Here is a 14,960-nt window from a genome sequence, read left to right on the forward strand (position 1 = left end):
AGAAAACTAACCCCCCAAATCTGGTGGCAAAACAGCTGGAAAAGTGAAGAAGCTGTTGGCGTGAGAGTTTCTGGTGAAGTAAAAAGTCAGAATGGACAAGAGGGACGAAAAGCAATCGTGTGGTTTTGTTTGAAGACATTGTTTGAACCGTTATAGCATCAAATGCAGACCAAAGAAAAGCATCGACCTAAGATTTCTTCAGAAGAATATCTCAGATATTTGGTCAGTCTGTAAGGTAAGATATTCACTATAGGCAATGTTTTCACTTACTGTAACGTTACCCTAAGGGAATAATTATTTTTTATTTACTAAGCGTTTTTTTCAATTACATAGAATAGATTTGTATATGTACAAAACAGCCCATTTATTAAAAAGAAAAATCGTTAAACTGTATTCTTCATCGTTATACGTTAGCACATGACATATATGTTTTCAGTCAGTTCAGACATCAGGGGTCGTTTTGTTCTCATGTAGTTAGAAAGCCCAATTAAACAGCAGACCTTTACCTCCATTAATGATTACAGGACCTTTATGGCTTTCTAACATACACTCATGAGCACGAATCATATTTTCAGGTAAGCTTTTTAAAGACTGTTTAGCGATCTTTCCATCATATTTTAGACTAGGATATTTAAAATAATTGTATTATTGTTTGTAAAAGTTCAATGTAGTTTCTGCTTACCTGGTGGTTCATTGTTTATTTAAAAATGACTATGTTTTAGTCTACAAATAATGTTCCAAATAATGTCGTCCTCATGTTGTCATAAACAGATGAAAGGATTGGGCCTCTTCACTAGAGAGGCCCTCAAAGCGTTCGTTTGTCTCTATGGCAACAGCAGAGCATCCTGAAGAACAGATTGTTTAGAGATCAAAGATGCAGAGATGCCACCTATTAAATATTCATTACTTAATACAAAAGTACTGTCATCATGTACATTCTGTACACTCTTTAAAAAAATAAAGTTTATAAAATATTGAATCTTTGTTTCACTGTTTAGTGAAAAGTTATTAAAAAAAGATCTGTTATTTCTTTAAGTGAAGAACATTGTTTTTCTATTATAAACAAAGAACATTTTGTGGAGTTCATTAGATGTTTAAAAGGACATTTCGCAATAAAGAAAAAAAATATGTGGATTTGCTCACCCTCAGACCATCCAAAAATGTAGTTGACATTTTTCTTCAAGAAGAATGTTAAGGATGGTTTGTAGTTGAAACAATGATAATTGGTGATCCATAAAATACAAGTCAATGGCTTTGTAAGCACCCTAAGCGAGAAAAAAAATAAAATAATAAATAAAAAAATAAAATAATATATATATATATATATATATTCATTTGATTAATAACTCATTTTTGTAACTATAAAATTAGTTCACCAAAATAGTTTCCTCACCTTGAAGTTGTTCCAAACCTTTATGTTATAGATATTTTGAAAAATGTTGAAAACTTTAGCCACTTCTCAAAGTGATGCAAGTCTGCATACCACTGTTTTCTTATTTATCAGAAGAAATAAATTGATTTGTAACTATTTTGTAACAGGTTTATAACAACAGGTGGGTAAATTATGGCCAAATTATAAATACCAAATTATCCTTTTAAAATGAGAATTGGTTTCAATTGTCATGGGCTATGTAAAATGATCACAGAAATTAATTTTAAGGATTTATCATTCCATATTAAGGATATAATATAGACAGAATGAGAACAATATTCATATATGCTTTATGGCAGCACCCTATGCTGTTTTTTTACACACAATTGAAATGTTAGTGTTGTAAAAGCAATTGTAAACAGAAGAAGATGTTTGTTGTAGACTAGGTCATGGGCTCAAGGACACACACTGATTAGATACTCACACATCTGATTGTGGCAGTAATGACAGCTTTTCTTTTGAATGTCACAGACAGGCCATTAATGACAGTGCTGATCAGACTGTTGATGAAATCCGAAGAAAGGAGGAAGAGAAAACATTTTTCCTAGATTTTCTTTTGTGTTGCTTGATAAGTTAATATTTTACTGATTAGAAGCAAAGTCGATTTTATTGATCATTAAAGTTAAATGTTAAATGCAGCATTAAAGTTTTGTCAAGTACAAGTTAACTTGTCGTTTATCTTTCATTGTGGTTGATGAAGACAGGAACCTGCTTTAAAGGGATAGTTCACCCAAAAATTACAGTTGTTATTTATTCACCCTCCACTTGTTCCAAACTTTTTTGATTTTTGTTTTTGAGCACAGGAGAAAATATTTGGAAGAATGTTGGAAACTGGTATTAACTTCTATAATATCCTTTTTTCACCTTTTATTCCCATTTTTCAACATTCTTCAATTTTTTTTTTCTTTTGTGTTCCTTAGAAGAAAGAATCTCATACTGTCTGCTTTGTAACCACAAAATTTTCATTATTTAATTTTTGGGTGAACTATCCCTATAATGAATGTATTTATATCTCCCAGATTAATAGTTTATACATTCTAATGGATATGAATTTGGGCTTTATTTCTTTTCTTTTTTTAAACTATCATCACATTGTTGTAGAAAAATAGAACCGCGAAGTGCATGCTTGAACCCCTCATTAGGGAACCTAAGGCTCACAGCACCTTGCTGTGCATTTTTAATTAGTTTTTCTGACATTTCTGTAACCTCTATAGTCTATGGCATAGTACAAGGAATTATTTGTTCTGGAGGGCAATAAAATGCTGTGTTTGGCTCCACCCTGTGTCAATGTTTTCACACTTGTAAGAATGAGAGATCTTATATTTCTATTTTACCCCAGAATCGGAAAAAGTGAAGTGTATGAATACAAAGTTTATCATTTTATTTTATTAAAAAAAAAAACTTACAAAAAAACAGACATAGCCAAAATTATTAGTCCTTCTGTATATTTTTCCCAATTTCTGTTTAACAAAACGTTTTTTTCAACACATTTCTGAACATAATAGTTTAAATAACTGACTTTTTTTATCTTCGCCATGATAACAGCACATAATATTTTACTAAATATTTTTCAAGATACTAGTATTCAGTTTAAAGTGCAATTTAAAGGCTTAACTAGGTTCATTAGGTTACTAGGCAAGTTAGGGTAATTAGGCAAAACATATTATAACAATGATTTGTTCTGTAGGCAATCTGGAAGAAAACAAAATATTTGTTTAGGGTCTAATGATATTGACCATAAAATGGCTTAAAAACAATAAAAAAAAACTGCTTTTATTGTACCAGAAATAAAACAAACAAGACTTTCTCCAGAGGAAAAAATATTATCTCAAATACTGTGGAAAAATTCCTTACTCTGTTAACCATCATTTGGTAAATATGTAAAAATGTGCTGATAATTCACCATTTAGTAAACATTGTATTCTGTAATTGTCACTTTTAGGACATTGTGAAGAACTATTAATCAGTTTTTATAAGTAAAGTATTGTATCTGTTTATCAAGATGTTTAGGAAATCCTCATGAGACATTTTGAAGTTGAATAGTTCATACTGAGTAAAATTATTACTCTTGTTTCTAGGACATTTAGGAAATCATGGGAAGTTTTAAAGGCCATGCATTGCCTGGAAGTTTCTTCCTGATCACTGGTCTCTGGTGGGCTGCCAAGCAGACATTTTTGTATGCCACCCGCAGAAACAAAAGCGCCGGTGCGGGCAGACTGGCGTCTCGAGCACTCCAACGCCGCATAGAAATCATAGAAGGAGCTGTCATTTTATCGTTTTCTATTATTGGTAAGTTGCTGACTTGCTTTCCTTAATATAATAAGACGTTTCTCCTCACAAGTGAACAAAACAAAGGTTTCCCAGGTGTCTTTGGTTTCAGTGTTGCAGTGTGATTTTAATGCTCCCATTGTTAGCACTTGACCTTGTATTCTAACACTCTCTATTCGGTATATAAAAAATCATCAGGTTTTCTCACAGCAGCACTTTCTGTTCTATTTTCTAAAACTAATTGCGGCCTGTATTTTTCACTATTATAGTTGGGCTGCCTAATACATCCAGATCTTTTTAGTTAGCAGGAAGCCATGGTTTTTGAAAAAAAAAAAACCCCATGGTTTTTATTAAACATTAATAAATAACAATAAAATAGGATGTTTAGGATAAATTAATAACTATTAATAACACCATGGGTGTCACGGTGGCACAGTGGGAAGCACGATCACCTCAAAGCAAGAAGGTCGCTGGTTCGAGCCTCGGCTGGGTCAGTTGGCATTTCTGTGTGGAGTTTGCATGTTCTTCCCGTGTTCGTGTAGGTTTTCTCCAGGTGCTCTGGTTTCCCCCACAAGTCCAAAGACATGCGGTATAGGTGAATTGGGTAAGCTAAATTGACTGTAATGTATGTGTGTGAATGAGTGTGTATGGACGTTTCCTAGTGATGTACTGCAGCTGGAAGGGCATCCGCTGCGTAAAACATATGCTGGATATGTTGGTGGTTCACTCCACCGTGGTGACCCCAGATTAATAAAGGGAGTAAGCCGAAAAGAAAATGAATGAATGAATGAATAATAACACAATATTTTGATACACATTCTATTGACTATATACTGTAGTAACATGTATTGGAAATTTCAGAACCCAGGCCATGAGACTTTACAAGCAGAATTCTTTATTGAGACGTGTTGGTTGTTCTGCAGTCAAACAGCATCTTCAAGAAGTCCACATGAGTCGGCAAGAGCCAAGAGTCTCTTACGGTCCACAAGAGTCTAATTTCGTCTCATTTTGTCCTGTGTATGTGGATGTTATGGGGAGGGGCAGTGGTAAGGTGGAGAGGAAATGCATATAAATGAGGTAGATAGGTGAAACAACCCGTCCAGCTACTGACTAGACAAGTTTCACCTGCCCAAATCTAATCAACAAAAAGAGTTTCTTTGGCCTGAATGGATTCCAACAATAAAGGCACAGTAGTTGAGACACTGGCCATAGTCAGGAAATGCATGAAGAATTCATGATTTAAAAAAGATTACTTTTTAGTTGTATATATTAGGGCCCTCTCATACATCTGGCGTAATAAGGTGCAAGATGTGTTTGACGTGATTTTCAGACCAACACAACCTTAATTTTTTAACGTTTTGCGCCACATTCATTAAATAGCAAACCTATTTGAATCACTTTGTGGAGTCATGGGTGTTCCGGTCTAGAAAGGAGGTGTGTTAAGGCGCATTGTTGGTGGGTTGCTATTCTGAGAAACTGAAATAGACTGCGCAATTGACCAGCTGAAAGCTAGTCTAAAGTCCAGTGCAGAGCACATTAGTTGTACGCCTTAAACGCATACACATTGCTTAATACACACAGGATGAACAGCAATACGCAAATATCTTTACATATGAAAAATAATTAAAGGATTAAAATATTACAAAGATTATTATTTTCTACATAAATATAAAAACCACTCCCTTCATGCCTTCTTAATATCCGGGGGGCTTTTTTTAGTTTATTCATGACAATTTGCTTTTGTATATTGTTATTATCGTTATTAGTATTATTTATTATATGCATATTTATATTTGTTTTATTAAAAGCAAGCTTAGATTTGTTTACCTGTCGGGTTTTGGACCATATGGGGCATAGGACGTGTGTTTGGATATGTTTGACCACACTTTGTTATTATTGTTCATTTATTCATTTGCTTGAAGATAAAACTGAATTTAGAAATAGTTTAGAAACAAATCTTTGTGCTTAAATATGTAGGCTGATGGATGTCTTCAGTGGAGTGCGTACAACACTGTTTCCTTATCCACAAAAGTAAAGGAGTAAAGAGTAAAAGTAAAGTAAAGAGAAAGTAAAGAGGCCAAATAGAGAAGGCTTGTAAAATGGAGCCCTTAATTTGGAACTAGATTGTATACATTTTTATTTCCACACGTCAGCCTGCACTCATTTTCTGCTTAATATCTGTACAGTCTTGATGTTCTCTTAACAAAACATTGCACTGACCATTAGCAAATTTGCAAGTCCACTTATTCAGTGAACTCCAAACCAATAACCACAGATCCAGTTATTATTCTACCAACATTATAATGACTCACCATTGTGGTTGCAAAGACATTTATAGTTAACAGAATCACTAAAGGCATCAAATTAAGTCATTTTGAGGCTGCCTGCAGTGAACTATATTATTAAGTATTAAAAGCAAATTTGTATTACACAATGGCTTAAATGATTGTTTTTCTGTTGTTTGCACAGGGATGCTAGCAGAGCAGCTTTTAGCTGGTGGACCCAAGTTTCAGCTGTATGATTCCTCCACTCAGCACTGGGAGCAGCTGATGAATTGGCAGCACACCACTATGTACCTGTTCTTTGCCATCTCAGGGGCCATTTCTCTCACAGTCCACAGCACAGACATCGCCCCAATCGCATTAGACCGCATGCTGCTGGCACTTGCTTTCTTTAATGAGGGTAGGATCCTGTTTTATTTTGTTTTTTCAAACTGATTTTTGAAATGGAGCTAATACTGTGTAAAAGTGTATATTGTTAATATGTTGTTGTTGTTGGAAAGTAGAATAATTGTTGGCCAAACTGAGCACTTTTTTTAGCTGTGTTTCCATTCGTTAGTATGCATCTTTTAGGAAATTGTATAAAAATAAACTGTATGGGATTCTACAAGATTCTAAAAATGTGCATAAAAATATATACGTTCAAGTGAGTTGGATATTTTTTATCCAATAAAAATATATGAGCATAAACTCTGATGAAAACACATTTACCGAACTAATTCCTTGAGACGCATCAAAAAGTCACAGCAATTACTTCTGTTAAACTTTAAACAAAAAGTAGTTGCCAATATTTTTGTTGTTGTTGTTGTTGCAAAAAACACAATAATCATTTGTTGATAAAAACAGAAGAGCAGACCACAACTGCTCAGGGTACTTTAAAAAAGAGATTAAAAAGAGATTATTTATTTGTAGAGTATTTAAGGCTAAAATCATTTTCCATAATTTTTGTACATCTGACCTTTGACCTTTGTTTTATTTTGCCGTCATTTATAACTCACTTTGTCCAATTAGGGTAAATAATTGTTGGGACCTACATTTTCCCTGTTTAGAAAGAAGTCAATCACTGTCTTAGTGTTTCAGAAACTTAATTTTTATTAAATTGCTTTATATACCACTAAATTTGTTTTGAAACGTATTTTTGCTTATAGATACAAATTGAGGCACAAGATCCAACAGATAACTGACAGATAAGCCTTATTTAAAGTGCAACTATGCTATTTGAATTAGGCCCTGTTTACACTAATACATTTTAGTTTTAAAATTGCATAAGTTTTGCTATGGTGACGCCATATGTCCACACTACGCCAGAGTCTTCGAGCCCTGAAAACGAAGCTTTTTGAAAATGCTGAAGAGGTCATTTTCTTTTGAAAACTTTTCTGCTCCGTGTTAGTGTGGATGGGGAAAACGGAGACAACTGAAAAAATCTGATTGGGGCTTTTTTTTCAGTATTAGGTAGCCTAAACAAAGTTCAGTCTTGAATCCTTTGCTTGTAAATTCAGAATTTACAACGGACACAATGGGTAAATCTTCAAAGGGAAAAGTGTAGGCTACTTTATAACCTCATTCACATCACCCTAACTACGTTGTTTCACTTTCTTAATGATAAAATGAAAACATGATATAAGGAACTGCCTATTTTCATTTTGATATTAACAATTTAACAGACACTAAAAATTTTGAGGCATTGTGTAGCTGCATATTTATATGACCGTCATCTTCACTGTATGCATGTTATAACAAAACGGAGCCTATAACATAACTCCCTCCTTTCATTTTTATTGAAAATACAAAACAAACCCTCTCTTTTGCTAAATATCAGTTTTAATAATCAATAATGGCCATAATAAAAGTATAACGTGCAATAAGTTTATACAATATAGGAAATAAAGGCAAGCAGTCAGTCAATTGTGCAGACTCCATGTACGTGATTATATAAATTAATATATTAACTTATCTCTGCACTCAGCTAAGACCAAAGTCAGGGAATATGTTGTTACATAGAGACAAGATGAATTAAATATCAGGTTTAACAAATATAATGAGATTAGATCCAGCGGTAGATCTTTGATGAGCAGTCCAACGTGCACAGCTCTCATCGCTACAGTGCATGCCCGAGTGTGTGTGTGTGTGTGGTCACATGATGTGCGGTTTCAGTGGTATAATGTGGACGGAGAGTTTTTTCAGAAACGCTGGGTGAAACACCAGTGTGGACACAGACGGATTTCATTCTAAAACACTGTTTTAAAACTAAAACGTATTAGTGTGAACGGTGCCTTAGATTAGAACACTGGTGTCAATCCCAGTTCCTGGAGGGCCGCAGCTCTGCACAGTTTAAGCCGCGGTCACTAGAGTTTGAGCCTGCAAAATTCTGTCATTCGGCACTGCGAAAAGCTGCGGGATTATACTAGATGATTATAATACAAGATGATCCATATTTTACATTTCTGTCTAGAGAGGTCATGTTTTGATCTTCGACTGGTCTTACACAATTACGTGATGCGCTTTTGCAGGTCAGAGTTTGCCAGGCATTAACTTTTTAATGCAGCGAACTGCGAAACTTGTGTTTCCGGTCTGTCGTATTCGCACGCGTATGAATGGGAGTCTATGGGCAGAAAAATCCAGTGTGACCGTGGCTTTAGTTCAAACCCTAATTAAACACATCTGATCAAACTAATTGAGTCCTTCAGGCTTGTTTGAAACCTACAGGTAAATCCGTGGTCCCACTGCACTTTTCAGCCCATAGACTTCCATATATACAGATGTAAATGCAGACCAGAAACGCAAGCTTGTGCTACAAGTTTCGCAGTTTGCTGCGTCGGAAAGTTCAAGCTTGGTAAACTCGACCTGCGAAATCGCATCACGTGACCAATGGAAGATCCAAACATGACCTCTCTGTACAGAAATGTAAAATATAGACCAATCGCTCGCTTGTGTTTAATCATCTTGTTTAATCCCGACCCTTTTCACAGTGCCATACGACAGAAATATGCATGACTTCTAGCCTCTAGTGTGACCTAGTGTGTTAAAGCAGGGTTGCATCTAAACTATGCAGGGCTGTGAAGTTTGACACCCCTGGATTAGAAGTTCATTAAAACTGGAAGTGTCACTTGCAAAATATGATTTTCATAATTCAAAGGTAATTCAAAAATTGCATTTAAAGTACACTGCCTGTTTCAGGATTCCTGTTCCTTTACCATCTGCATGGTAGAGGCATGCTTGATGTCCACGTGCACACCCTTCTCCTCTATGCCATCTTTGGACAAGCCTTCATTTGCCTTCTGGAGGTTTTCCACAGGGGGAATATTCTGCTTGAGCTGCTCAGAGCAACTCTCACTGTACTGCAGGGCAGCTGGTTCTGGCAGGTCAGTGGTAGTGCCTGCAAATACATGCAGTCCTTTCAGTTTCCACTGCTTAACTCTTATTTCCTATTCTTCTATTTTTTTAGATTGGCTTTGTTCTGTACCCTCCAAGTCAAGTGAAATGGGATCTGGCAGACCATGACAATGCAGTGTTCGTCACATTATGCTACTGTTGGCACCTTGCGTTTGCTTTGCTCACTGTGGCTGTAGTGTACTGGTCTGTTCTCTGGTGAGCATGACAGCTGCTTGAAAATGTCCCACCAAAAATTACAATTTAGACCTAAATGAGTGTATACTCAGGGTTCCACATAACTTTTTTGGCCCAATTCTCAATATAGTACCTGGAGATGCTGCTTGGTCCTCACATGACGTCATTTTCACAAATAAACGCACATTTTCACATTTTGTATATGACATACAGTTGAAGTCAGAATTTTTAGCCTATTTGTATATTTTTTCCCAATTTCTTTTTAATGGAAATAAGATTTTTTTCCTATTCTAAATTATTATTATTATTATTATTTTTTTTCTAAACTTAATAGTTTTAATAACTGATTTACTTTATCTTTGCCATGGTGACAGTGCATAATATTTTGTTAGATATATGTCAAGAATAGTATTCAGTATTCAGTTGAGTATTCATCCTAAAGTGACATTCAAAGGCTTAACTAGGTTAATTAGACAGGTTAGGGTAATTTGTCAAATCATTGTATAACAGTGGTTTGTTCTCTAGACAATCAAAAACAAATAAAAGGATCTAGTAATATTGACCTTAAAATTACTTAAAAAAAATTAAAACTGCTTTATTCTAGCCCAAATAAGACATTATTAACAAAAAATTATTGGAAATACTGTGAAAAAAAATTCTTGCTCTGTTAAATATCATTTGGGAAACATTTTAAAAAAGACCATCCCACTCAAGTTTTAACTTTGGACTTGAATGTAGCTTTGTTTTCAGCGCTGCTAACACTGAGCGACACACATCTATTTATCATGAATGTAATGTAAAAGTTTAAATAAACAGACGTTGAACAGAAATTAGACCTTTTCTCACATAAACACACTGTTTGACAAACTCACACCTAATTAACAGCAGCTCTCTTCCATGATGTGGTGCGATATGAACTATCCCAGAGTTCCTGTAAACTGTGCACCAGACCGCCGCTTTTAAATGAGCTGCATCCCAAATGGTACACTATATACTATGCACTTATGCACTATGTACTTATGCACTTACACACTCAACAGCATAGTAGATGTACAGTATGTAGTGACACCCAAATGGAAAGCTACTTAATGTTTTTTTTACCCAGCGGTAATTCAAACCGTTTCCTGATAACGTTTGACTGTTGCCAAATTAGTGAAATAAATGAATAAAACCAAATAATACCTGCCATGCGTATAACTGCTTTCACCATCGGGAGGCGGTATAATCACTCTCGTAGAGGAATTTCGCTTTCACAATCCAAAATAAATAAACAATCCAACATAAGTGCCTGATAGCGCCACCCCTTTTGCTACATGAGCAAAGCTGCGGCTGTTGAGTGCGTAAAGTGTCCAACATTACACACTTCTTTTTACTGTTGAATAAATGCATCATCCGGATATTTAAAGTGCATTTTTGTAGTTTGAATGCACTATTTACACTATTTATACAACAAAATGGCAAAGAATAGTGCATAAGTGTGCAATTTGGGACGCACCTATGGTCTCGAGTACGGTTTGCACACAGAGACTAACTTCATTTAAAATTCTTCCTCCTTAACACACTCATGTCAAAGTTGCACAAACATATGTACTATGTCCCATGCAATTTAAATAAAATCCAAATTAATTAAATAAGGGAGACAAAAGCACATTTCTAGCACCCTGTCTGGTCTGCATTTTGAATTGCGTACCAGTTATGTGCACACCTGCACACACTTTATTCAAAGCTTTAAAGGACTTTAAAAAAGACTTTTATACCATGAGCAAATATTATATGGCAAATACTGTATCATCATTAGTATTTCCATGAAATATTAGGTGGAACAACTGTTTTCAACATTTAAGATTGCAAAATGAACAATCAGTCTACAAATTTATTATATTGAAGACTGCAGTAATAGCTACTTAAATACTACTTTGCTACTGAATTAATAAATTAGATTTTTTTTAAAAAGCTGTTTTAACTGTGCAATATTACGTGAGTATGAGATGACGCTAAATTATCATTCATTCATTTTCTTTTGGCTTAGTCCCTTATTGATCAGGGTTTGCCACAGCGGAATGAACCAGCAACTATTAAGCCTCATTCATGCAAATGCCTTTATGCAAATGAAGAGTGACTTTCTTGAGCGTCAGCCAATATGAGCACCAGTAGAGTTCACGTGATCCTCTCTCAGCTCGCACAGTGACCGGTTGTATTCAACGTTGCCAGATTGGGCGGTATTGAATTTGATTTTGCGGGTAAAAAATTGCATTGGTGGGTTGACAAAATTTGGGCAGTTTTAAAACATAAATTTTATATACAACTTATTTAACAAAACAATATGGTGTGCTGCTACTACATTTGGTTAGTAGTGACCAGTGCATGGCTCAAACAGTGTGGGCCCACCCACGAGAGGAGGGGAAGGAAAGTTATCTCAAAGCAGTTTATCATGACACATTTATCGATAATTTTTTCCCGCAATTGACAGCAAGAACAAAAATAGAAGCATTGTCTGATTGTCAAGCAGCACCTAATAATGTCCAAAAGATTTTTAAACACCAAATGGGACAAATTTATACCCCATTTTGAAAGTAAAACATACTCTAAAAGGTAATGTAATCTACACAACATTAAGTGCAGTGTGTGGGTGAGATGGGCCAGTGTTTCGATGTGATCCGGTTATGTTGTGTTTCTGTAACAGCTGGTGTTGGTTGCTGTATGGTTAAAAATTAAGACAGTTAATGTAACTAAGTTAATTACGATTGAAATCAATTAAAATTAAATAAAATATTAATCGTAATATATATATATATATATATATATATATATATATATATATATATATATATATATATATATATATATATATATATATATATATATATATATATATATATATATATATATATATATATATATATTTTTTTTTTTTTTTTTTTTTTTTTCTGTGCATTTGAGCGGGTTTTGGACAGCTTTCGGGCTGGAAAAAGTCTGTTATATTTGGCAACATGTGGTTGTATTCTCGGTGCTGTAGTCCTACACAGACCTGCCTTTGCAGCAGGTTGCCATCCAGAGCGACAGGCAGCTACAAAGTCGCTGCTAGTGTGAATGAGACATATGTTTTACGCAGCGGATGCTTTTCTAGCCCCAACCCATTACTGGGAACCACCCATTTACTAGGTACTCATGCACTAAGGCCATTTTAGTTCATTGATTTCACTTATAGTGCAGGTGTTTGGACTGGGGGAAACCAAAGCACCCAGAGGAAACTCATGCAAACACAGGGAGAACATGCAAACCCTATGAATCTAAACAGTATATATTTTGTTCCAGAACAAAACTAGATATGTACTTTTTGCTCTGGAAAAAAAGTTATACTTTAATGAGAGCAAAGATTGCTTGTTAGATACAGTATACCTTATAGATATAAATTATATTTCATGGCTAACTCCTGTAGAGACATTAGATCCAGTGGCAAATTCCAGAAGTAAGGCTTTCTAATCAAATTAAATCAGCATATAAACATCACCAACATTAAGAAATGTTATTAGCTTCACATTTTTAAATGGAAGTGTGCAATTCATATGAAATAATACTTTTACAGACGTTTCTAACAGTTAGTTTTTCATTTTTAATAATACAACATTTTGTTCTCCCTCCAGTGCGGTGCGTTCCAGACTGAGGAGGGTGCCACCCATGGAAATGGGTCTTTTGAAACCGAGGGAAAAAGAAGTGGAGTCTGAAGATGAGATTTTATGAATATTCATCATCCCTGCATCCATATGCTTTTAGCCTTCAACCCAAAGAAAAAAAGAGACAGAGAGCGAAAGGCAGACAGAAACAAAAAGGTATTGTCACTAAATATTAGCTCTGTCTTCATTTCCTGAAGAGCAGATGGGAGATAATAAACAGTGACAGTCTTGCCTTCCAAGATCTGTTTCATTAAACCATGATAAGTGAGTCGCAGGAGTAAATCATGAAAGCCATAGTGTAATATCTCCATCTCATGTTCCCAGTGCGATCACTTGAGCGATAGTTACAGCTCTCTGTCCATGCTGTCTGCCATCTTTTGTGGTCATTATTTTTTATTATATTGCTCCCTGTTTCTCTCATGCACCTCAGGACCAACTGATGAGAAATAAATTAAAACTTGAGTCTTTTCTATACATACAGTATATGAATTATGTCAATTATAAAAGATGTTTTTGATTATTATTAGGCCTTTATCTTTGATGCAATGCTGTGTCAATTGAAGAATGTTAATGTGCCTTGTCAGTATCTAAAGATACAGCATTTTTATTGCATAGTTTTTAGTGATACCATATGATCTCTATTCTAAGACTTTGCAGTTTGCAAGACACTTTTATAGATGAAATGAACGATGGATGTTGTATTTTCTTGTGATTTTTGACAGCCATAATCATTCTTTGGAAAGCTTGTCAGTCTTTTGCCATTGTATCTAAATTTCTTAAATATCACAGTGTGCTATCACTGCATTTATTGGTTTACTTAATTTAAGTTGCATTGATGCTAAATACAATTTTAAATAACTTCCAAAAACATTATCAATAAAATGTTTAATAAAGTAATAAGCAGTGACTTTTTTATTTGCTATTTATCAGAGGCGTCTTCTCATATACACTGCATTAGGTACACCTAACTAGTACCGGGTTGGACCCCGTTTTGCTTTCAGAACCACCTTAATCCTTCGTGGCATAGATTCAACAAGGTACTGGAAAATTCCTCAAGAGATTTTGGTCCATATTGACATGATAGCATCACACAGTTTTTGCAGATTTGTCGGCTGCAAATCCATGATGCGAATCTCCCGTTCCACCACATCCAAAAGGTGCTCTATTGGATTGAGATCTGGTGATTGTGAAGGCCATTTAAGTAGTGTGAACTCATTGTCATGTTCAAGAAACCAGTCTGAGATGATTCGAGCTTTATGACATGGTACGTTATCCTGCTGGAAGTAGCCATCAGAAGATGGGTACACTGTGGTCATACAGGGGTGGACATGGTCAGCAACAATACTCAGGTAGGCTGTGGCATTCACATGATGCTCAATTGGTTCTAATGGGCTCAAATTGTGCCAAAAAATATCCGCCACTCTGTTACACCACCACCAGCAGCCTGAACCATTGATACAAGTAAGGATATATCCATGCTTTCATGTTGTTGATGCCAAATTCTGACCCTACCATCCGAATGTCGCAGCAGAAAATGAGACTCATCAGATCAGGCAGCATTTTTTCAATCTTCTATTGTACAATTTTGGTGAGTCTGTGTGAATTTTAACCTGTTTCCTGTTCTTAGCTGACAGGAGTGGCACCCGGTGTGGTCTTCTGCTGCTGGAGCCCATCCGCCACAAGGTTCAATGTGTTTTGCATTCAGAAATGCTCTTCTGCATACCTCAGTTGTAGCGAGTG

At 35.3% G+C, this 14,960-nt stretch overlaps 1 protein-coding gene across 1 annotated transcript; it reads left to right on the forward strand.

Moving 5' to 3' along the window:
• On the forward strand, positions 1–14,050 carry tmem45a (transmembrane protein 45a). The gene is made up of 6 exons (XM_056459099.1): positions 1–235; positions 3,511–3,721; positions 6,170–6,382; positions 9,157–9,341; positions 9,425–9,567; positions 13,191–14,050. The coding sequence occupies exons 2-6, from the start codon at positions 3,526–3,528 to the stop codon at positions 13,285–13,287; spliced, it is 834 nt and encodes a 277-aa protein (XP_056315074.1). The 5' UTR covers positions 1–235; positions 3,511–3,525; the 3' UTR covers positions 13,288–14,050.
• Positions 14,051–14,960: the final 910 nt, after the last annotated feature.

Source organism: Danio aesculapii, chromosome 6 (assembly GCF_903798145.1).
Source record: "Danio aesculapii chromosome 6, fDanAes4.1, whole genome shotgun sequence".
Classification (NCBI taxonomy): Eukaryota; Metazoa; Chordata; class Actinopteri; order Cypriniformes; family Danionidae; genus Danio; species Danio aesculapii.

What these genes read in the sequence shown, in the direction of transcription:
- tmem45a (XM_056459099.1), top strand. Translation starts at nt 3,526, where the DNA reads ATGGGAAGTTTTAAAGGCCATGCATTGCCTGGAAGTTTCTTCCTGATC. An exon ending in TTTATCGTTTTCTATTATTG is followed by an intron (nt 3,722 to 6,169) that starts GTAAGTTGCTGA and finishes TTGTTTGCACAG; the next exon opens with GGATGCTAGCAGAGCAGCTT. An exon ending in GTGTACTGGTCTGTTCTCTG is followed by an intron (nt 9,568 to 13,190) that starts GTGAGCATGACA and finishes TTCTCCCTCCAG; the next exon opens with TGCGGTGCGTTCCAGACTGA.